The 24,507-nt window shown below is 33.6% G+C and overlaps 1 protein-coding gene across 1 annotated transcript in view; it reads left to right on the forward strand.

Annotated features, from left to right (window-relative positions):
* LOC144444896 (glycine receptor subunit alphaZ1-like) overlaps positions 1-24,507 on the forward strand; it is a 40,942-nt gene that overhangs the window by 12,707 nt on the left and 3,728 nt on the right. The window contains exons 2-4 of the mRNA XM_078134447.1: positions 20,839-20,954; positions 22,036-22,103; positions 23,511-23,734. Coding sequence (XP_077990573.1) covers positions 20,839-20,954; positions 22,036-22,103; positions 23,511-23,734 — 408 coding nt within the window. The remainder of the gene's footprint in view (positions 1-20,838; positions 20,955-22,035; positions 22,104-23,510; positions 23,735-24,507) is intronic.

A 24,507-nucleotide genomic window follows, 5' to 3' on the forward strand; every position in this document is an offset into this window, starting at 1 on the left:
CTTGTTGAATGTTTTATAGCACAACCAAATGTTGTTGTGGCCACTATATATAACATTACAACTTTTTTGTATATTTACAGAGACTTGTACCCATTACGAGTACACTTGTAATAAAGTTGTTGAAAACTTGTAGACTTAAAGACCCAGACAATTTCAATGTGCTTGGATTATTTTTTTTTAAAAAAACCTTACACGGCTATCAATACACATCACTATATATATGGCCATTCATGGCAAGACCAAATGGTATCACACTTTATAAATAGTAGAGTTTACATTTTGGGGACTATGTCTTTGATGAATATTTGTCATTTCTGGCGTAGGGAAAGGCAATCTAATTGCTTGAATATTTAATAATTGTATGCGCCAGTTTTACTAAATGAATCATTGCTCCAACAACAGTAAATTAACTATGGTAGCATGCCTGAGGGCATTTTAATACAATAGTACAGGAATCGGTGTGTGTTTGATACAAAATAAAACAATTGTACTATCTTTTTTTTCTAGCCGACATCAAATAAGATGAACAATGCTAGGTTATGATGGATCTTGACAAAAAGAAACAACTCTTTACCAATTTAATATATGAGAACAGATAAATGAGGATTTGTCTAAAGCAACTACTATCAAAGAAACACCTTTGATTTGCGTTATGTGAGTAGGAGGCTGACGTATATCCACACTCCCATCCTACCCCAATCCCAACCCCAAAGAATACCTATATAAACAGTAGTTTTCTGAACTGCTCTGGCCATGGATTATTAAAGAGGTTTATTTATAATCTTGTTTTGCTGCGTTTGTTTGTTTATTTATTTATGTTGTTTGGCTGTTTGTTTGTTTTTTGTTTGTTTTTGTTGCATTTTTTGTTTGTTTGATTGGTTAACTAGTTGGTTGGTTGGTTATTTTATTACCTCCCGTAAGGGTACGGGAGGAATTAAAATACAAATGTCTGTCTGTGTGTCTGTGTGTCTGTCTGTGTGTCTGTCTGTCTGTCTGTGTGTTTGTGTCATCTTTTTCTAAAATTCGGCTGGCTCAGTTGTAATGAAATTTGGAATATATAATCTTTAGGGTAATAGCTAGACCTGATTAGGTTTCCAGCCAGATCAGTTAATGTTTAATTAGAGAAATTTGCATATTAATGAAATCAAATAATTAAGCAATATCTTAAGACTGCATACTTCAATTTCAATTCAATTTTCGGTAATTAGGCTATATCATAAGAATACATACTTCAATTTCAATATAATTCAGTACACATGTTAACAATAACAATCGCACATGTCCTGTAAAGCTTGTTGATGTACCTTTCAGTGTTAATGAATAATTTGCATAATTAATTATTCTTGGTAATTAGGCTATATCTTACGACTGCATACTTCAATTTCAATACAATTCAGTACATACATTAACCATAAGAAATTGTGTATGTCCTTTACAGTTAGTTGATTTATCTTACAGTGTTAATGAATAATTTGCATAATTATTATTTTCGGTAATTAGGCTATATCTTAAGACTGCATACTTCAATTTCAATACAAATTAGTACATAATGTTAACCACAACAAAGCAGGTACGTCGTATAAAATTTGGTGCTATAGCGTACAGTTTTAATGAAAAATTTGCATAATTAATGATTTTAGGTAACTACGTTGTATCTTAAAAATGCAAGCTTCAAATTTCGTATAATATGATACATATATCAACCATAATAATACGCACCTGTCCTATGAAGATTGTTGCTACAACTTTTACCTTTTAATGAGTATTTTGAATAATGAATGATATTCAGTAATTAAGCAGTATCATGCACTCTTCAAATTCCGTATAATTTGGCACATACATTAACTTAAGAAAGCACGCTTGTCCAAAAATAAAGCCTGTTACCATAGTTTTTTTATTTTAATGAGTTATTGGCATAATTAGTGATTCCCTTACGGGAGGCATTCAGTTTATATCTGGTTCCTTAAGTGTCCTATGTGAGCTTGTCAGTGGATCCAGCCCTATACGCTTATTAGACATGGAAATGTTGTATACGCTTATTAGACATTGAAATGTTGTATGCCTCATTTGTATGATAGTGTTTTGCTTCGAATATATGCCTTATATATAAACTGTGTGGTACCACTGGAAAATTGGTAGCTACTGTCAATGCACTTTCATTTTTCCCTGTAATTTTTCAATAAATCCGTACAATTTTATACATCTTCTAAAAATAACGGTTTCCATGATAGTAGGAGTTGACCTGATTTTAAACATCAGTCAACTTATACGACAATTGTTTCACGAGTTAGAGGTCTGAGGCAAGTTTATTTTAGAGTTCACAGTTCTTTTAGGTTGTCGGTGGCCGAGTGGTTAAACCACTTGCCTCTTACCACTGCGGTCGGGGTTCGATTACATTTACCAAGCTGTCAGTAAGAAGAGTGTCGTTCAGTTTGACTCTACCGAACAACGCAGGTTTTCCCCAGGTACTCCAGTTTCCTCCTGCATTAACACTGAACCCACGAGGGATGACCCTCACTGGACTTCTTAGGAGACAAGTGTTTATATACGTATTATTATTATTTATTATTATTGCTCAATAAGTTGCCTCGTGCATCCGGGTCTTTAGAATGTATTATACACTACCTCTAGCATGTATTTTCCGTGTACTTTTATGTCTGTGAATACATTTTGTGGTTAAATGGTATTTAAAAATAAGCTGTACAGAGAAATAAAAACAATAAAACAGTTAAAGTCCCTTGAGTGAATAAATATGCCGGTATACAATATAGTTTATGCCATTAAATATTTGCATATTTGTACACGACTAGTTATTTTGAAAAAAGTTATCTGAGATGCTGGTTGGAAGGGGTGATTGTCATTAAACATAGGGATGTAGTAATTTAACTAAAACACATGGCGTGGTAGTACCAATAAACACAGACATAAAAATTCGAAAGATGTTGCCCTTACATAATTTCATTTTGTTTTAGATGTATACAATATCAAAGGTGGTGGATTTATTCATACGTTTTGTTGGTTTGCATTAGGGGTGGTTGCAATTGCTAATATTATTACTATCATTGTTGTTGTTGTTGTTGTTATTGTTGTTGTTGTTGTTGTTGTTGATGGTGGTGGTGGTGGTGGTGGTGGTGGTAGTGGTGGTGTATCATACTCGTCGGTAACAATGATTTTGATGATAGTAGTAACAGTAGTGCTAGTTGTATTTGTGTTCGTCGTGGTGATAATATCAGTAATGGTGACTGTCTTTGTGTTGTCATGGGTTAATAGTAGTGCTGGTTATTGATAAGAGTATACATTGTGGTAATAATAAGGACATTTGCAGCCAATCGTGGATAGTGTTTTTTTTTTAATTTCACAAGAATGAGTAATAAACGAGCTGCTGATGTGTAAGGTGTACTATGGCGTATGCGTACACATATCACGGAAACCATTCAATATATTATGGCAATGGACTGATACACATGTATAGTGTACACTCCATATTTGTAGTATTGAATTATTATCAAGAGCATTGAATCATTGATGAAAAAATATGTTTTTACATTGCCTTACGGTTTGTACTTGGCATACTATAACTAAATATGAACAAACGTTATTTAAATGTGTTCGTATACTCATAGCCCTGTACAGAGAGCGTGTTACACTGTAACTATACGTAATGTATCTGATATGGAATAATATCTCCAACCTGATATTAGTGATCTCATTTCGCACCCAGAAGGATATAGATTTTGTTCCAGCATTACATACTGGTATTCATTTCATATGTGTCGTTCTTTATATCAAGTTGTGCCTATGGGCAATATTTAACATGACGTGAATATCGTTGAATGGAAAAGCGTTGTGCTTTGCTGTTCAATTATGTCAAAGAAAGTAAGGTCACCCTATACCCACGTAAAACTGTGTTTTGACACAAAATATCATGAGCATTCATGTTGTGCTAGCCGAGACATATTCCCATTTATAATTAAGATCGACCATACCATGATAGACATTAATTGACTAAAAATTATCTATAATGCAATTATGACCACTTTTTGATATTGTCTTAGATGAAAATGCAAGATTATTCTCTTGGGGGTAAATGTTTACAGTAATTGTTGCAGGCAAGGCATTTCATTGATATCACAGAGTTACTGTAGCAAATTTCAACTAACGCATATTTTTGTCAAATTCAAAAAGCAGTATTAGTGTAGTAGGTGGAGTGTTTTTTTGTTTCCGTGGTATTACTGTCATCATATGATTACTATCATGCGAACAATATAATGAATTTTATAATATATGTCGTCTGCTGTATTTACCAGAGTTCAAAGGTTGAATATGTTGTTGACAGAAACATGGCTATCAGATAGAATTAAGGCTTCAAAAAATATTATATTATAATATTACATTCAGACCTAAACTGGTAAATTATGTCTTATAGAGTAAAATAGAGGACAAAACAGCAGTTGATATGACTAGCACTTCTTACAAATTGCAGGGAACTAATTTCAGTATCGTATTTTCAAAACAATTTTCTGAACATCTGAGTATTTATCTTCAGTGCATCATTCATCCCACTATACATAGTAGATGATGATGCTGCACATCTTCTAGTTATTCATTCAGCAACACGTTTTGACTCAAAAAGCCGGAAAGATTAAGGATGATAACAATTTGTCTGTCTTTATACGTACAACATGACAACCATATTACATGCCTGACACCAATTATTACATCACATTTGTTATCGTCAGAATAGTAATCATTCGTTCAGCCTCCTGCCTCGTTAATTTTAAGATTAGAATTACTAATAGTCATTTACAATATAATTAGTCCTACATTCCAATTTAATCAGTCATTGATGTATAACAATAATCGATGTATGTCGACTCTTTCAAGTTAGCTTGTAATGATACCATTTGGAACTAGTTATTTTTCTGGAATTTCGGATAAAACCTGTTCAATGGTATTTTGTGTGTGCTCTTTAATAACGTTCATCGGTTTTGCTCGTACATCACGTGATTACAAGTGGTTGCTATGCACCTGTCAATTTATTCTCAAAATCCCGCGGTACTGACAAGGGTCCTTTAATTTGTTTTATACAGAATACAGAAACAAGTAGGCAGATAAAAATGATTCCCTGAGGAGTATTGCTACATGTAGAATGTAGTGTATAAAAATGTTTCTCATGATTCAATGGCTTTATTTTACCTATTTTGCACCTGGGTATGCCCCTAAAAATATCATAAAACTAATCTTGTAATTTCTCAGGCAAGTAACATGTATCTGTACATAGGGCAATTACGGTGCAAGATTTTCATAATTTATCCTTCTAGCTAGGTATCTAGATTTGATAAATATGCAGATATTCTACAGTAGGTACTGTCTGGTCATGTTATATAATATAGGAAATAGTATGACGTCAATATCTTGCTATAGATTAGGTCTAACAAGTAATCCTTAAAGGAGAACATCACTCCAGGAAATAGAGACATTTTGATAAATTATGGGTTCTGGAGAGTCATACATGTATCATACATTTTACTTCGATATCAGAGAAAAAAATCAAGTTGACCTTGTGCCTTTATAGGGTATCTTTGGTACTGTCTCATTCGAGTCTGAAGAATTAATTATTAAAATAATTGAACAATGAATATTCATGAGATATCTCTCCTACAGAAGGGAATTAACAACAGTCATTGCTTTGTACTATGATGAAACAATATAGCAATTAATTAACGTCCATGCGGTTTTCATCTAATTATTTATTTATTACTAGTCATATTATTGGCAACAATTAGATGTTATTTCCCACTATTTTTCTTCGTTCAGCCAAGAAAATATGGTTGACCTGAAACTATAATTGATGAATAACATAATTATACCAGCGTCAGTAATATCAAAGGAAAATCGATGAAGTGAAGTCAAAAATATTTTTGTTCGACATGGCTTTTGCGTGGATCTTATAAATAGTATTATATGATAATATGACTCGTCAACTCATCTTCTTTGTGCACGAGGATACAACCTAACAAATTACCTTCTAAAACATTATATAACCTATACAGTAGACTAACGACATGGCCGACTAATACATCTACTGACTCAACTTTTGAGCTCGTGTTCATCTGAATATGTGATGTCATTTATCAGCAATTTTTGGTGACTACTCAAGTACATAATTTGATATTCATATAATGGAAGCTGTACATCTTTACAATAAGCAAACATCCAGTATACATATATACGAACCATTTATTACAGATGATCAAATATTCATTTCTTTACGAACATATCCCTTCCTGTAATATGACCGAGCCGTGTGAACACTAACGGTATTCAACAAAAAGGGCCTGGCATATTCCTAGTCTGTACATATATTCAAGACAGTCTCCCGACTTTGTTGGTTTCCCGTTGACAACTTTGTAACAATCCAACGTAAGACTTCAATTTCCCTATGCCATTTTCCTCAGCAGGTGAACTTCACTGGGTTTTACAAAATGCAATACATATTTCAAGGTACAGGTCCGCAGTTTATATGAAACTTCTACGAGAACGTCCAATCTAACTACATCAGGTATTTTTAGACTGTAGAAGTACATTGGTACAATGGATGACAGTTCCTAAAGTCTTGCTAACATTTATATGACTTGCTTTGCATGGAGTTGTATTTGTGGTAACTACACCGTACAACATCTTTGAAATTATTGATTATAATTTACAAAAAAGACGTTAACATGACAATAAAACATGGGCAGTCTAATCTTCCAGATAAAAAAGTCTTTTCAAATTTGTATAACTTCTTGGTGTGAACATGTCATTGCATATCACTATAATATATGATAGTGTTAGTGATATTATTTTCCTCGGAACGTAGCCAAACGAAACATTACTCTCCACATTTCGCCTAGATATTAAGTCACGAGCAAATATAAGTGTATGGGGCACCCGAATTTCACCTCAATCGCGTAGAGTGCAAGTTTGTATGTTATAATATCAGCTCTGCTGTTTTAGATTACTTGCACTGGTGCGCTCGCATACTAGTGTTATTGACACTCCCCGAAAACATTATTGCATAACTGTGAGCAAATAATATGTACACGAGTACATAATCGTTCGTTGCACACAACATATAAAAGAGCGTGATCACACAGTATGATTCTTTTACGGACATCTGCTGAAAGACATGTAATAATAATAACACAGCCCCTGCTGCATGATTGCCAGTGTGGGTACTCGGGGGGTATTTGCACTCGTGCTTGCAGTGTTTTCTGCTGCACTTCCATTGCTATGCTCGTTAAAGTACGTCCAAAGATCTAGACAACATCACAAGCACTGGTGCACATACCTGAGTACGTTACTCCACTCTTGCACTTATGCGTCATGGGTTTTCCCATGCAACTTCTAATACCAACTACTGTACCAGTAGATATATGAAAAAAAAATTATATCAATTTCACAAAAGAATATGTAGACTACAGCTGTATTCCACTTTATGTTAATTTTAAGTCAATGCTTGATCTCTTGCCATTATAAACACCATTTTATTATCCCTAATCACTTATGTTGTTCTATTTTAGGGCTACCCTAAATTAATCCAGTACAGACTACATGATCCGAATAGTTTGCAAGACTTATCGAATATTACGCATGCGCAACCATATTCATATTTAGTTGCAAATAACACAATATATATTATATCATTATCTTAATGTGATATTTTGAAGATTTTTTGAAAGCCAACAAATATGACACACATTTGTAAATATAGCCAGAAAACGGGTATTTTTTAAAATACATAATACCCACATACACATATTAAGCAATTGCAGAGTCAAAAATCATTTTGGAATTATAGTTAAAGTATTGTTTGAAGATTTCTTTTTAAATGTGGTTATCAACACAGCTTTTAGTATCTTTGAGTCTATGTTCGTTCAAGGCGCACGTGGTACACTCTGTCTACGATTACATGTTTATATCAGGCTGTTACAAAATAATCTAATGGGAAATATTACACCAATAAAAACACATTTAAACATCACTGAGATATCTAAGAAATCTCAGATTAGTAAGGAAATACGGTGAAGTAAATAACATCTTATCAGCTGGAACAATCTACTTTTATTGTATTTCAATATATCAACATCTTATGCCTAACAAAACAATTTTAGACCTTATCAGAGGGGATGAAACATTGTGCACAACCAAGTTTTATTATATTTTCCTTTGGACTGTAACATGTTTTAACCTCATGTGTATTATATTCAACGACAACGAAAATGATAACACAGGCTGGTGACAGCATCAATAGTGGTGTCATGTTATGTCACTTATATGCTAATAAATCATTCCCTTTATGACGCTTTTATTGCAGCTGCTAATACCCTTCATATTTCAGTCAACAAGCTAGCAAAATGTTACAATTCAAGGCTCCACACTCTTTCATTTTTCAAGACACACATATAAACACTTGTAAATATAAGGTATAAAACCCTTGGCAGTGAAATAGTGTAAAGATTAGAACTTTTCACACATATAACCGCGCGGTTATCGTTCTGTTCCATAACAGTCAGATATATTCAGGTGTTTACCTAATATGTCTGAAGCTTGCCGATAAATACCTTGATAAAGAATTTGTATTCGAAACGTTGGATTTTACATCTATTTATTTGGACTGACTTGCAAGTTCCATATGCATTTATACACACATACATACATACATACATACATACATACATACATACATACATACATACATATACATACATACATGCATACATACATACATACATACATACATACATACATACATACATACATATACATACATACATACATACATACATACATACATACATACATACATGTGTCTATATATATATATATATATATATATATATATATATATATATATATATATATATATATATATATATATATATATATATATATATATATATATATATATATTACGCTCTGCCACTGCGGTATAGAGCACTGTCTTAGCAGATTGATACTCACCGAGTTATATATATATATATATATATATATATATATATATATATATATATATATATATATATATATATATATATATATATACATAAGAACAGTTTGTGTGCAAAATAGAACTTTTGGAAAATAAAGTTAACGCTGTATACTAAACTACCATTGTTGCATTGTAAATGAATGGAAGTAAAATAAGCACCTAGCGTGTGTTTTGTTTGATGTCAAACAAAACATCACATTCATTTTCATCAATATGAGAACACTAAACTAGTCACCTACTGAGCACATTGTTTGGATGATTTATTTCATTGGTTTTACTGTCATTAAGCAGCTAGATTTATTTGACATAATCATAAATGATTTAGCTGTTGAAATGTATATATTCAAATCTTGACAATGCTAACAATGTTATCATAAACTGATGGATCACTACTATAACGATCATATCTCTCTGATCTGCTTTTAATTTCCCCTTGCCTGTTATTAAAGTAAAATATGTAACCTGATAGAGTTATGACGGCAACTTTGTCTTTATTATTATAACATTTCTTTATTCAGAGCGTTGCAGGATCGGCTTCTTTCCATTGAGGCCCTCAAACATCAAATCGAAAAGTCCACTTACATATTCTAAAACACTAGGCCATAAAATACACACATTGTGACATTATAGCTCCAACTTTTAAACTTGTACGAGCTGTAACTGAGGCATCATTTTCTTCAATCAGGCAACCAACAACATATTCACTGACAATTGTTGAAGTACCAAACAATTACACACTGTACATGTCAATTAGATGATTGTGATTTCAGTTAGGGCACCATTTGTTGGATGTAGACCCAAGGTTGATTACGTAGTATTTATTGCAACATACTTTTTGTACAATTACCGTTATACTTAGACTGAACTTTTGCACAGATTAGCTTTCGAAATAATATATACTCTGTTCGTTCTACGTCGTGAAATTTAAAACGCGCGACTACGTCACGACAACGCGTGTCTATATATGTCACTGGTTCTGCTGTGTTCAAAATATGAGTCAAAAGGTTCAAATTTGCCATTACTTTACCTGATTTTTCTTTAATATTACTGGAGTTGGTATAATTATGTTAATCCCCTATTTGTTTCTTCATTCATCCGTAAAATACCTGTGACCTAAGGGCTGTCACTACTCGTCTAGGGACTCCTAGTTCCAAAGACCCTGTAGGTCACTCGTATTTTCTTTGAACGGAGGACAATATTGGTTAATAATATCTACGAATACATTTACACAGGTAACTCAAAACTACATGATATTACAAAGCAGTTATTATATCTATTAAAACGGTTTGAAAAATAAAAAGCATTCTAGTTGCTTTTTAACAATAAAGAATATGAATGAGGCGAAATAAAAAAATTGGAACATTAAAAAATAATATTAACGGTTGATCCTTCATACAATATGAGCTGTTTGTTCATGTTTGTCTATAGTATTTGTAAAGACGCCTAAAGCTAATCTAGATATCATTACTGGAATAATGGTAATACAGTGAAATTAATGACAAACATACAAGCCAGTTATGAACATTTTAGTCTAAGAATGAGTTCTCAGAAATTCATAATCCGTTTCTATAAAATGTCGTACAAGGTGTAGTTGTCGAAGTGAAATATCAGACATTATTAATAATATTAATCACAGAACATTATATGGCTTAAGCTGTCATTATATGGCGTCGAACTAAATAACATCTGTTTCGTCGACCCCATGGGACTTTAGGTTTACCTGCTACTAATAGTGCTTTGCATCATATGTGACAATCAACACAGCTTGCCAGCAGAATTTTATGTCACATTACAAATTGGTTCAAGTTTTATTTTTTATTGTGTTCGTTGTTTATTTTATTTTCTGTTTTGTCATTGTTGCTGTTTTACATATATTCTTTATCATTCATAGAAACAATGTGTAGTGTAACGAGGTTTGAGATTTGATCACTGGAATGACATCTTCAGCCATTTTCTTTGGGCTTGGAAAATATATAGCAAATGCGTTAACGGAGACCAGCTACGTTATCGTGCTCTTGGTGTATACCCGGAAGGTGCAAAATATTATTTCAGACGTCACAATATGTCTATTCTATGAAGTTCAACTTCATATATTCTTTCGAAGCTGGAACAACCTTTTTGTAAAGCGCTGGAAGCAAACGATGTAGCCTCATTAAGTTATCATGAAGTGAGTTCAGAGTTTTAGGGGAAAATTATATGGTGTGTTATCACGTGCTCAAAAGGTAGCGATGTACTTACTAGGGCAAGCATAATATAATCAGTTGTAAGCATCAAGGGGTTTGCCCTCATATGTATGGTATGGCCATATACTGATTTCGAGTAGCGAATGTCAGTCAAGCCTTTTCTGTTCTACAATATAATGTGTAATAAATTATTCAGAAAGTATTATCAAAACAAGTTACTGAAATAATTGAAATTAAACATTAATGGATATGTGACGTATGTTGAAAGCATTTCTATAACTATATAGTCCATGGAGGTTTATTTCAAAAATTGATACGGTCTTTCTTTACCATTTTACCTTACAAAACTAAATTGTATGAAAATAATATTTTTTGAAACATCCTTGTTTAATCATGCTTCAACGTGAACAGGTAATGTGAAATAATAAAACGAATATAGTGTGTCAACAATAAAGAATATGCGAAAACATGTTTGTTATTATTATATTATATTTGTCTTTGTTCGTAATTAAATTAATTTCACATATAGCAACCACTACCACGTCAAATGTAGCGGGTGATCACGTGATTCACACCTGTCACATCTCCGAGACTGTTTTTAACCTGCACTAGCTGCAACAGTGGAATTTGTTAATAGCATAAACAAATATATATTTACTAAAAATTGATCAATTACTTTAATAAAGTACTCCTTTAAATTCTGGAAAAAAAAGTAACAAAGGGAAGCAGAATTATGTCAAAGACACTACCAGTATAAAGATATGTTGCCATGGTGTGGCATGAACTGTTATTTGTGATAAGCGTGCAATATGACGTAGAATGCTAAATGAATGCCAATATTCGCCTATGCAATACCGCAATGCGAAAATGACATACTGGAGTTACACAATTAAGTACTCCAATGCGTTGATGCCATTCACCGGTCCGAGAATGTCACTATGACTTACTGACATGATGGGATACTGTAATGTAAAATTGAAACACTGCAGTTACACAATGTAATAATAATAATAATGTTGGGTTCTTATATAGCGCTTTTCCATGCCATGCTCAAAGTGCTTTACAATTATTATTACTCCTGGCTCGAATCAGAACGGCACAACAGCCCTTTAGTCTTCCTCAACTCCCCGGGGAGCATACAATGTAGCCATTTCAGCGCATATGATTAAAGCCTTCACATTGCAACCTACATCCTACATGCTAGACTTACAGGCTTTCTTTCATATATACCAGTGCATTGTGGTTAGGGTTAGTCTACTAATTAGCTTACTTCATATTAATACTCGCATTATTCATTGCAATCCGACAAATAGTCACTGCATGTCATGTCATCATCGCAAGTCGGTAGTACAGCATTATTGCATTTTGTATTTGAATAATGGCATATAGCTTCAGTTCATCATTACAAAGTGTTTGCATGGTGCGTACATCAACATGTAGCACTGTCACGTGGAAGTGCATACTCATCATGTCAATAAGTCATAATCATATTCTCGAACTGGCGTATGGCATCAAAACATTGCAGTATTTCATTTTGTAACTGCAGTATATATGTCATTTTCGCATAGCAGTATTGCATACGCGAATATTGGCTCACATTCTATGCCATACGTGCACAAAATAGACATTTGTTTACAACATCCCGTACGTCAAAAGAGTTTCACGTATTGAACACATTGGCCTTTCTATCTTTGTCGTTTACCACCAACAGAAAATACAAAGTACAGCGTGATATATTAATGGTACAATAGGTCTCGAATATAATGACAGGTCAAACGTTCCATGCGGCGGCATGTTCAGTTAATACAAAAAAGTGATAATACTGTATGCAAATACATATTGCGAAACTGGCCTTAGGTACTTGAAGCCGTTACAAATGTTAACGTTAACTACAGTGTGATACAATTCTTTCTCGTATTTCCAGTTAATTGCCATCGGTCTCACAATCGCATGTACAGGCAGATTCGCAATATTAGATTCACAATGTATTAAGTCGTAGGCGGGTCCGAGGATGAATCACAGTTACTTGTCTGTGGATGAATGTGTCATAACCTCAGGTAACCCCGCTAGTATATTTACTATGCTATTACATTTAGTGACACCTCAGCCATGGAAACCCTCATGTTTGTCTCCAACTGCATAACATTAAAGATAATCCCAAAATAAACCACCAAACGGAACCTACCTTTGTTTACCATTTCCGGATTGTATGCATATGAAAACTTTCCTGTAACAATGTCTATTACGAATTGTTACCTCGTAGGAGATGTTTTTGTATAGAAATATGATTCCTGGTTGGATTAAATTTTCATTATTATATATAGAGTAATAAAGAGAGTAACAACCACTGTTGGTGTTAGGCGTGTAGACGCAACTCTCTTCTTACATTTAGAGTAAGAAAACATGATTCAATACACACTCGCCATGTATTAGCGTGCTAAGGATTTACTAGATGGGAAAGGGGGACGTCACTATGTTTAAAGTGCGGGTAGATTATATCTCCACACATGCACTTACGAGTAAACAATCGTAAAAATTTAAAACCTCTGTTCCCATTTAGTAACGATGATGTTGTTGGGGAGCAATATCGGTATGAAACAGAACTGTAAAGGAATAAGATAAACTAACGATGAACATAGTTTTACCAAAGGCCACAATTTACAGAAAGTAAATCGATGATCAAATGTAAGGTACATTCACATATTCACGTCTCATCTCAACGTCACAATAAGGAATATTATTTGACAGGTAGGTTCCGTTATGAATTTATCAATTACGTGTACCAGTTAAAAAGTGAGGGTGGTGATTAAATGATTTCGTCTGTGTGATGCATCGCTATGGTATTTCCGCTGATAAGTGAGACAGCAGTTCTTATTCACATTTTCATTAACGCAGGACAACAACATTACCCAAGATAAAAGTCATTTCCTGACATTGTCAAATAAGAACCAAGAAAATCAACGGTTAGATTACAAGACACTTTAGATGTCCTTCGGGTTGTCACAACGAGGTAGACATAAGTGATTGATTGCACTTTATTGATACCAATTACAGTCAAGAATCAAGTATTTTTTTTTTACATACTAACTCATTTTATTTTCACCAAAAAGAATGACAGAACTTAGACTGGGAAAATGTACATGACAAAAAATATAATTTAGTATTGCATGGTCACCCTCCCTGGTGAGGGCCATGGAAATAGTTCAGTGGAACTAGTCTTAATCCAATGGCCCAGACACACAACATATAAACTACAAAACAGAAAATAAAAATAAAACAAAAACATCTGAAAACAAGTTTTCTGTAAGCAATATACACACTAAGTTACATACAAAACAAACAAGCCCTTAGGTCTTAGATACGATGTGATTTCTTAGTTCTTCTTTGAATGATTTTCTTGAATTTATACATTTGAGGGATGGCGGTAATGAGTTCCAGTGCTTAGTTATGGCGTATTGGAAGTTGTGTTGAGTAATTCTTAAACGGGTTAGTGGTATACGAAAATTACCCTGATATGCTTGACGTGTTGAATATGTTGTTACGGGATACTGGAAGTATGTCTCTATATCGTGGGGGTAGTGGTTATTCATCAGGTCAAAAGCAAATATACAGGAGTAGAATTCACATAGTTGAAAGATGTTAAGAATGTCAAGTTTTCGGAATAGTGGTGCGGAGTGAGCATGGAAGTCAGAGAAAGTTATAAGACGAACGAGTTTCTTTTGAAGACGGAAAAGTGGATGCAGAATAGTTAAGTAAGTGTTGCCCCAGATTTCTATGCAATATGTTAAGTGCGGTAAAATGAATGTGTTGTAAATGGTAATTAGTATTGACTTGGGAACAAAATGTCTAATTTTTGAAATGATTCCGATCTTTGGGGTTACAACTTTTAGTATGTTGTTAATATGACAATTCCAAGAAAGTGAAGAATCAATATTTACACCAAGATAACTAGTTGAGGAAACTCGCTCTATTTGTGTGTTATTGACAGAGATACTACCTTGCAATGTTATTTGACGTTGAGGCGTACTTATTAGCATGAAATTAGTTTTCTCTTCATTTACTGTAAGTTTGTTAGCCAAACACCAAGTAACTACCTTACTGAATTCTGCATTGATAATGTCAAGATTTATGGCATTCATGTGAGTTGATCTGAATAAATTTGTGTCATCTGCGAATAACCTAAATTGAAAGTAGTCTGTAGAATTGCTTATGTCATTTATGTAAAGAAGGAAAAGAGTAGGACCGAGGATAGATCCTTGAGGCACTCCGCATTTAATTTGTTGGGAATTCGATGAAACATTATGAATAGTTACAGTTTGAGGACGTTTGTTTAGATAGCTTCGAAACCATTTTAAAGGGTGACCTCTGACCCCGTACATTTCTAATTTGCGTAATAGAATATCATGGTCTATAGTGTCAAAGGCTTTTTTAAGATCTATGAAGACGCCAATGGTAGTATTGCCGCTATTCAGACTTTCTGTTATTTCCTTAATGATGTTGACAAGAGCCAGTTTGGTGCTGTACTTTTTTCTAAAGCCATATTGAGTGGCAGAGAAAATGTCATACTTTTCAAGAAAGGAGATAATCTGTTTGTTTACAATAGTTTCAAAAATTTTGCTGAATATTGAAAGGACAGATATCGGCCTGTAGTTTCCTACGTTGAATCGGGACCCTTTTTTGTACAGTGGGGTGACTTTTGCGTTCTTGAGTGCCTCAGGGAACATACCATCGGAAAAAGAGAGATTGATTATATGGGAAAGAGGTTGAGATATGTGATCTACAGCGTGTTTGACCAACAATGGATGAATGAAGTCATAACCAGCGGATTTGTTTGTATCTAAAGATAATAGTTCTTCGGCAACATCCTCAGCAATAACTGGACGAAAAAAGAATGAGTTGCTATAGTTTCCTGTTAGGTATTTTTCAAAATCGACATTGCATGATATTTTTGAAGCTAAATTTGGACCAATATCAGTAAAATATTTACAAAAGGTTTCAGCAATTCCTTTGTTGTCGGTTATGAATTCATCCATAACAGGGGACTTAAGTTTACTTGGTGTAGTACTCTTGTTAACATTTCTATTTAAGACTTCATTAATAACCTGCCATGTTTTTGAAGAATTACCCGCTACAGAGGTGAACTTGTAAGAAAAATACCGTTTCTTAGCTGATCTCATTACCCTGGTTAAGACATTTCTGTAGGTCTTATAATGATTCTGTATGATATTATTCATTGGAGACTTTTTAGCTTTTGAAAATAATTTGTGTTTCATCTTGATTGAATTACGGATTCCCTTTGATACCCATGGTTGATTCAATGATTTTTTCCGGCTTTTTTTGGCAGTGATTGGAGCGTGCTTGGAGGCGACACTGATGTATTTTTCATAGAACATGTTATATGCTTCGTCGGCGTTTGAACTGTCATAAACAGATTGCCAGGTTACGCAATTCAAATCAGCTAGGAATGATTCACGATTGTAGCGAGAAAAATTAAAGCTGTGAACTACATCATTTGCATTTAAAATGTGTTTCATGTTATTTAGAATTACAAAAGTTGAAAAGTGGTCAGTAATGTCAGTAGCAATGCAACCACACTCTAAATAATTATCTGTAATGTTTGTAAGCAGGTGGTCTATTGTAGTGCTGCTATCATTGTTGACCCTTGTCGGAGTGTTGATGATTTGTTTAAAGTTGTATGACTGTAGAAGAGTTGTGTACTCAGTTGTAATATTTGAATTTGAACTGACATCAATATTCATGTCACCTAATATCACGCAGTTCTTATTTTGTGATGAAAAACTATCCAAACACTTATCAAGACTATTCAAAAAATCACCAGCAGAAGTATTTGGCCTTCTATATATGACACCTACAATAGTTGTCTTCCGATCAACAACAGTTTCTATAAACAATGACTCACAATTTACAAGTGTTAAGTCATGAATACGACAATGGGGCAAAGACGAATGCACATACAATGCAACACCACCACCTTTAGAATAGTGTCGATTACACGTGTGTAACTGGTATGAAGGCAAATCAAAAAGTGAACAATCGTCAGTATCATTTAACCACGTTTCTGATAGTGCGATAATTGCGAATCTTTGATTTAGGACGCCTAAAAATGATACCAATTCATCAAAATGTTTATTAATCGACCTGACATTTAAGTGAATAGCTGAAAAGTTGAGAAATCATTACTTTCACTTTTACCTTGATTAAAATCGTCAACAGAGTAAGTGTTACAGCTAGATTTGATAATGGATTCTTGTAAATTAGGGTCCATCGACATGTAATAGAGTGTTTATATAATGCGCTGAATGTCTCTCTCAGAACCTATTTTCATAGCTGGCGTGTCGTTTTCCTTACGGACATATATTCTTCCGTTCTGAGTCCAGATGTATTTCCAGTTTAGCGATTTCCGTTTCATGTTGGTGTTATGGAACAATTGTTTATTTCTTCTTGTAAGCTGTTCGTTAAAGTAGATGCGATGATCATCTTGTCTTGGAGTGTGTAAACCAATATCAGACGCTGTCTTCTTCTGTAGTTTCTTCCTGGCGATGTAAAGTTTGTTGCGAACACTTCTGCGTGTGAATCTCACAATTAATATGGCAGGTTGTTGTTGTTCTCTTCTTTTCGGTAGTCGATGGCTGATGTCAATGTCGCTATCTAAAACTTCTACGTCTACTGCCTCTGCAACTTTCTTTACAATCTCGTCTGTGTTTTCGTTGGTGGTTTCGGGGATACCATGTATCTCCAAATTGTTCCTTCGTGTGTACTGTTGTAGCTCTTCGATTTCGTTTTCTGCTATCTTCAATTTTCCTTCAGCGTCTTCCAGTTTATTCCGAAGTTCCGTGTTTTCCATCGTCAGTGACTGTATTTCTCTTCGGAAATCTTCAAATGAGTCACTCATGAACTTGACCGAATGCTGGAGATCCCTTAAAGTATCTGGTATAGTGCCAAACTGATCGACTTTTTGGCAGAGGAAAGTTAGTCTGTCTTCTATGGTTATTTTGGTTGCGTCACTTTGGCCTTCAGCCATCTTGCCTTTGTTTTCTAGCCGTTCGCTTGACCTTGGCTTTGGAAATCTTCTGGATTCACATTTGCGGCATAAGTCCAGATCACCCTGACACAAATGCACGCCCTTGTTGGTGCCACAGTCGTCACACTTCATTTTTGGTGGAGTTTAGTAACCTTATCATAAGTATGCTCGTTTCCTTCGTTTCTTTGCTAACCAGTAATTGAATAAATGTGTAAGTAAAGTTATGTATGTAAACGTGAAATGTAAGGTAACATAATTTAAAATGTTGAATGCTTTTATAATAATGTTTGATTGCATGAAAAGTCATTCTGGTTGGTGGCTACAAACGTACGTGGTTCGTTGCAAGTTATCATGCATTGATTACATTTCGAGCATATTTGAATGTTCATTTGACACCTTGCAATATTCCATGTGTGGACTAAACATCCTTGCTACCCATCCTGTGTACAAGATCTAGGTATATTTGCTGACTGGCGTTATAATTGTTCTACATTAATTTTTGTGAAGAAATTATGCTTATACATGCCTTCCGGTCTCCCGAAGGCAGAATTTAATGTTTGTTAAAATCGATTAAGTTACAGTGTACATCCAGACATTGAAACCCTATACCTGTTATCATGATAACATGTACAAGAAACACCTAGTCACTGTACAGAGAACTGTGGTAAGGTTAACGATTGAACCCGAACAATTTATAATACATGACGCTATTTTCCGGAGAAAAAATAATTGAAAAATCGCTCGTTTTCCTTTCTTGGTAAAACCTTGAATATGTATATACAGTTTTGACGATATATATGTAGTCAACGAACGTACTAATTTAAAAAGACGTTAACGTGCTATTTAATATCTACAACGACGGTCATAGTAGATCTGTGGTTTACGTTTAGGGCTTTGTCATGTTAAGTGCAATTCCAACGACGTGTTGTATGATGTAGTTGAACAAAATGCATTTACCATTTACCTTAATGTGTCTAGACGTGCTACGAATTAACTGGTAACACGGAAAGTTAAATTAAATGACATAAATGGCCTTATGAATCCGGGGAAAGTTATTAAAGTAAATTGGTGTTGAAAAGAACAATAGAATAAACCCATTAGCACAGCAGCTTAAGACTTTAATTGGATAACTAAAGTGAATGACATTTCAAAAAAGACCCTTTTATTGGTATAGCCATGACTGTTGTTTTCATCTGTCACCACCTTTTCAGAAAAATCAATTGAAACGACATTTGAATTATTCATATATTTCTTTAATGATAAATATATTTAAGGTGAACCACAGTATGGTTATCCGTCTAAGGTTTAACATGTTATTACCTGGAAAACGTCCAAATACACATTAACTATATGAACTATATAGTGTATGTGTTAATCCAGGTGGTATGTTTCTTTAGAAAATATTATAGTTTTTTTTATTTAAGACACACTAGACAACATATCATGGAATGAACGTAAGTGTACAATACATGCATGTATTCCATTGTAAGATTGGCATATTTATATAAATTAATGCAAATCAAACGTTTTGCTTAATGTTCGATTTTGTTATATTTTAAAACAAAATATTCATATTATGTATGTCTTGTGAAGCATTGGAAGGTGTGTAACCTTTAAACACGGTGTGATACTTATATGTTAATACAGTTCAACGATTGCGTTTTCAGTTATGATTGATTTTCCCTCCGAATATATACAGTCAGTAGTCCCTAATGAGTTATCTGTATGGTTATTTCAGTGTACTCTAAAACATTATGTTTCAACAAATCTTCCTACCTCCTGTCCTTTAATTAAAATATGAAAATGGCATTTTGGTGTCAAGATGAATAGATGAACTTAACATTCCATGTCTACTACAGTCCTAAATAAACGATAAAAGTCATTAGTATTGAATTAAATATATAAACTGTTGTGCTTAAATATATAAAGATTTCACAACCTTAAAAATAGGTTTACATTAGATTACAGATTACAGATTACAGATTTTAACACATTACTCCGACCCTTCAATAAAATGTGCAAACTATGAATGACTATAATTTGACCTTTAAGTAGAAGGACAGACAGACAGAGACTGAGACAGACAGACAGACAGACAGACAGACAGACAGACAGACAGACAGACAGACAGACAGACAGACAGACAGCGAGAGAGAGACAGGCAGGCAGAGACAGAGACAGGGAGAGAGAGAAGAGACAGAGACAGAGACAGAAGCAGAGATAGAGACAGACAGAGACAGAGCGACAGAGAGATATGGTGGGTAGGTATGTGAGCTAATGCACATTTTGTGGTTACTGATATTCAACATATAAACGCTTGTCTATAAAACCGTCAATTGATAATCAAGTCATCCGGTTATTCATTTTATTCTTAAGATTTAAATTGTTTTGCACTTTAATGGTTAAGATGTTATTAAACTTCTAACAATTCAAGCTATAATTACCGGCTGTGTAATTTTAATCATTTCATTCCATTTCCGCTAGCATGTTTTGATTGTTCAGGATACATCATTATATTAAGTCTTATTTGTTGCCATCTCTACAATTAATCAATGTTTACTCTCTGTCCAATCATACAGGTCCGAAGTTAATGGAACCGGTGAACAAATAGATTACACAAGTGAGAGATATATTCTACAACATTTATTAGACAATTATCACAAAATAGACCTGATGACGAGACCCCATAGTGGAGGTATGTATTGTATAGTATAGTTTATTGTAGTTAAGAACAAATTATCATCATCATCATCATCATCACCATAATCATCATCATCATCATCATCATCATCATCATCATCATCATCATCATCATCGTCATCATCATCACCATCATCATCATCACCATCGTTATCTGCATCATCTGCATCATCATGTTCATATTCATATTTATATTTATATTTATATTTATATTCATATTCTTATCCATATCCATATTCATATTCATATTCATATCCATATTCATCATAACCTCACATGTTAACATATACATGTGTTAGTAAATGAAGACGTGTTCGTGCTGCAGTCTATGCTATACAGTTTGTTGCTATATTACTTAATGAACATTCGTACAATTGTTGATCAACTTATTTCCGAAAACAAACAAATTAATGTATAATTAGTCAGCAATGCAGGTATCATGTAACTCCTATTTTCAGAATTCATATGATAATAATACCGTTTATTCATCAATATAATGAAATTAAATTACGATATACAGAATATATATGGCAAACTATATCAAGTTCAACATGTTCGCAACAAAGAATAGAATCATGTGAACTAAAGGGTTTAAAAGTTATATACTTTCAACTAATTTGCATGCCAGTGTCACAGCTTTATGTAATCGCTCTGTTGTCTGACGCACTTTATGTTAAGAAGCTGGTGCATTCTATGAGGAAATAACGATCATAATTCATATCCCTTATATTGTAGTTTTCATCTTTATGGTGCAATTATGTGTGCTGTACGAAACAACACAAAGCAAGACTTCTTATTTAATAACGCTATAAAGACTTAGTGTGTATTTTTACTGTATTTTTGTCATATGCATGACTAATGAGAGTTTGATAGCCCATGATTGCCGCAATATTACAGGGAGCATCAAAACAGCAGGCAAAAAGTCACAATAATTCAACACTCGGCGGTCTGTAGCCTAGACAATATTGATGTTAACATTTGATATGCTTGTCTAGCTGTGTTGGCCTCAAGTAATTAATGTTAAGTACACTCAAATAATATCTCGATTTCACTTGCTATTATATTCCCATTTACAGGCCCTCCGGACGAAGTGCATGTTAATTTGAATGTTGAGAGCCTTCATTCGATATCCGAGGCAAATATGGTGTGTATTTATACGGTTTGAATTCCATTATAATTAATACAAACAATGAACACATACACATACATTTCATAAGGTTCGGGTTCTTTTGACAAGCGATTCACTTTGTTTATACTAATGTAGGGTAGTAAGCACTGGAGCACTTATTCTAAAAAGCATGTTACCACCTTGCTGCATGATTCTATCTTAATAACAAAAGACCTGACAAAATATTATAGATGTGCTGTCACATTTCCGATAGGAAATATTGCTATTTTTCAACTCCGCATGTATATACCATATGTTTATAAGCATATGTGCAGATAGAAAAAAAAATTCGAAGAAAAAAACAGATCGAATTTTTATTCCCATTTAATAGCCTGAGGAGATGCAGAATAATTTAACTGCGGTATGTATATATCTTTTTGCCATATTTAACTTTCATGTTAAACAATGGTGAACAACAAATCACAGTAGAATATAATGCATCATTCTTCTATTTGTCTATGTAATTTTAGAAATGCTCTAATGTACTATTAAAATATGTTCGGTTTGATACACAAGCTTACAAAACACTTATATTGTCTCCACACTTGTTTCATTATATATATCAGAGGCACTGACATAGTATTATCGTAGATATGAAAACTACATTAAATGTACCTTGAATTCTGACATATGCAGGAACTCACCTGCTAACAAACACAAACACACACACACACACACACACACACACACACACACTTATATAGATATATAGATATATATATAGATATATAGATATATAGATATATATTATATGAGAGTAATTTACTTTTAAAATATGTATACATGCAACTTTCTAAACAAACTATTTGTATTGTACAGTTGTGACAGTAGAAATAGTCTTCCATGTGTCCTTTATTCACTAGACTAAATAATCATAATCTATACTATATTTTTCCATATTTTCTCTAAACATATCTACTCTACTAATCAACTCTTCAACTTGTTCAAACAACTCTCGAAAATTTTCTGACTTTATGTAGCGGTCTCACCTTCATCTTCTATTCAATGCAACTAGTAGGCTTATATATATATATATATATATATATATATATATATATATATATATATATGAGTGTGCAAGCGAGATAATACTTAGCAATATAATGTTTTACATGCATACATACACGCACACATATATACATACACACATACACACATATATATATAATTGTGGATTTCTCTAGGGTATGGTTACAGTTTTGCGTCATTTAAATTATAGCTTTTGATGTGTGTTTTGTTATAAAACATTCTATCATACGCTATGCTTCCTAACTTCCATAAGATATTCCTCAAAGTCGAAGATTTGCTATTTTATTATTTGTTTTAATTTGTCAATGTTTTTTTTAAATGCTAAAACTGCATAATTTATTCTTATCGTTTCAGGACTACGCAATGACAGTTTACTACAGACAATATTGGTTAGATCCAAGGTTGAAATTCGATAACACAACTATTTCAGAGTTAACGATTGATGGTACGCTTAAAGACAAAATATGGCTTCCGGATTCATTTTTTGTCAATGCAAAAGACGAAATTCTCCATGAGTCCCCTAAACAAAATTCGTATATAAGAATAGGCTATGACGGTAATGTGTTTACAAGTTATAGGTAAGTTTTAGATGCATATAGCAGGTACTTCCGACACATGAAATGGCGTAAACATTGAGTCATCTCCAGTACACCTTTCCTCGTTTCATCATAAATTTAAGCATTGATGATATACAATGGTACTTGCATAATTAGTTATTTATGCTAATATTGGTTTACCGTATAAACCGGAAATTGAGTTTATTGCTGAATGCACTGAGTAATATATTTGTTTGTTGCCTTTCATTTAAATTGTTTATTAATAATAATTTAACGATTCATTTCCTTAATATTTTATATTGGCACAGTAAATGATGGCGGGAAAATGTGTATTTTCTTGAACTTTAGATAAGGCCTAATAACAAAAGTGTTACACTCAATTTTAGAGTAGGTAGATTTTTTAAAAAATTTATTGTATTTTTATCCGGTGTGTGTTTCTAGGTCAGGTACTTATGTGTTTTCCAAATGGTCTCTGTGTTATTGGTTTCTTTCCATTATATGTATAGATAGGAAGAACAGTTTTTTATTGTCTTTTTATTAGTTGATGTCAGTTTCTGCGCCCACTATTTCTGACGAGACTTCACAATTTTCGTGATTTTCGTTTGGGTTTTTTTCTCGAACTTGTAAAACAAAGTTAGGGTCGGCAGTGAAAAAGTTGGTGGGGTCGGGTAACCGGAACCAACCAGATATTTTTATTTGGCCTTATTACTGACGACTCAAATATATGAACCATGTATTACCGCTGCACTCTACACATGATTTGGAAAAGTAGTATTTAAAATTAGAATGTTAGA

Source organism: Glandiceps talaboti, chromosome 13 (genome assembly GCF_964340395.1).
Source record: "Glandiceps talaboti chromosome 13, keGlaTala1.1, whole genome shotgun sequence".
Taxonomy (NCBI): domain Eukaryota; kingdom Metazoa; phylum Hemichordata; class Enteropneusta; family Spengelidae; genus Glandiceps; species Glandiceps talaboti.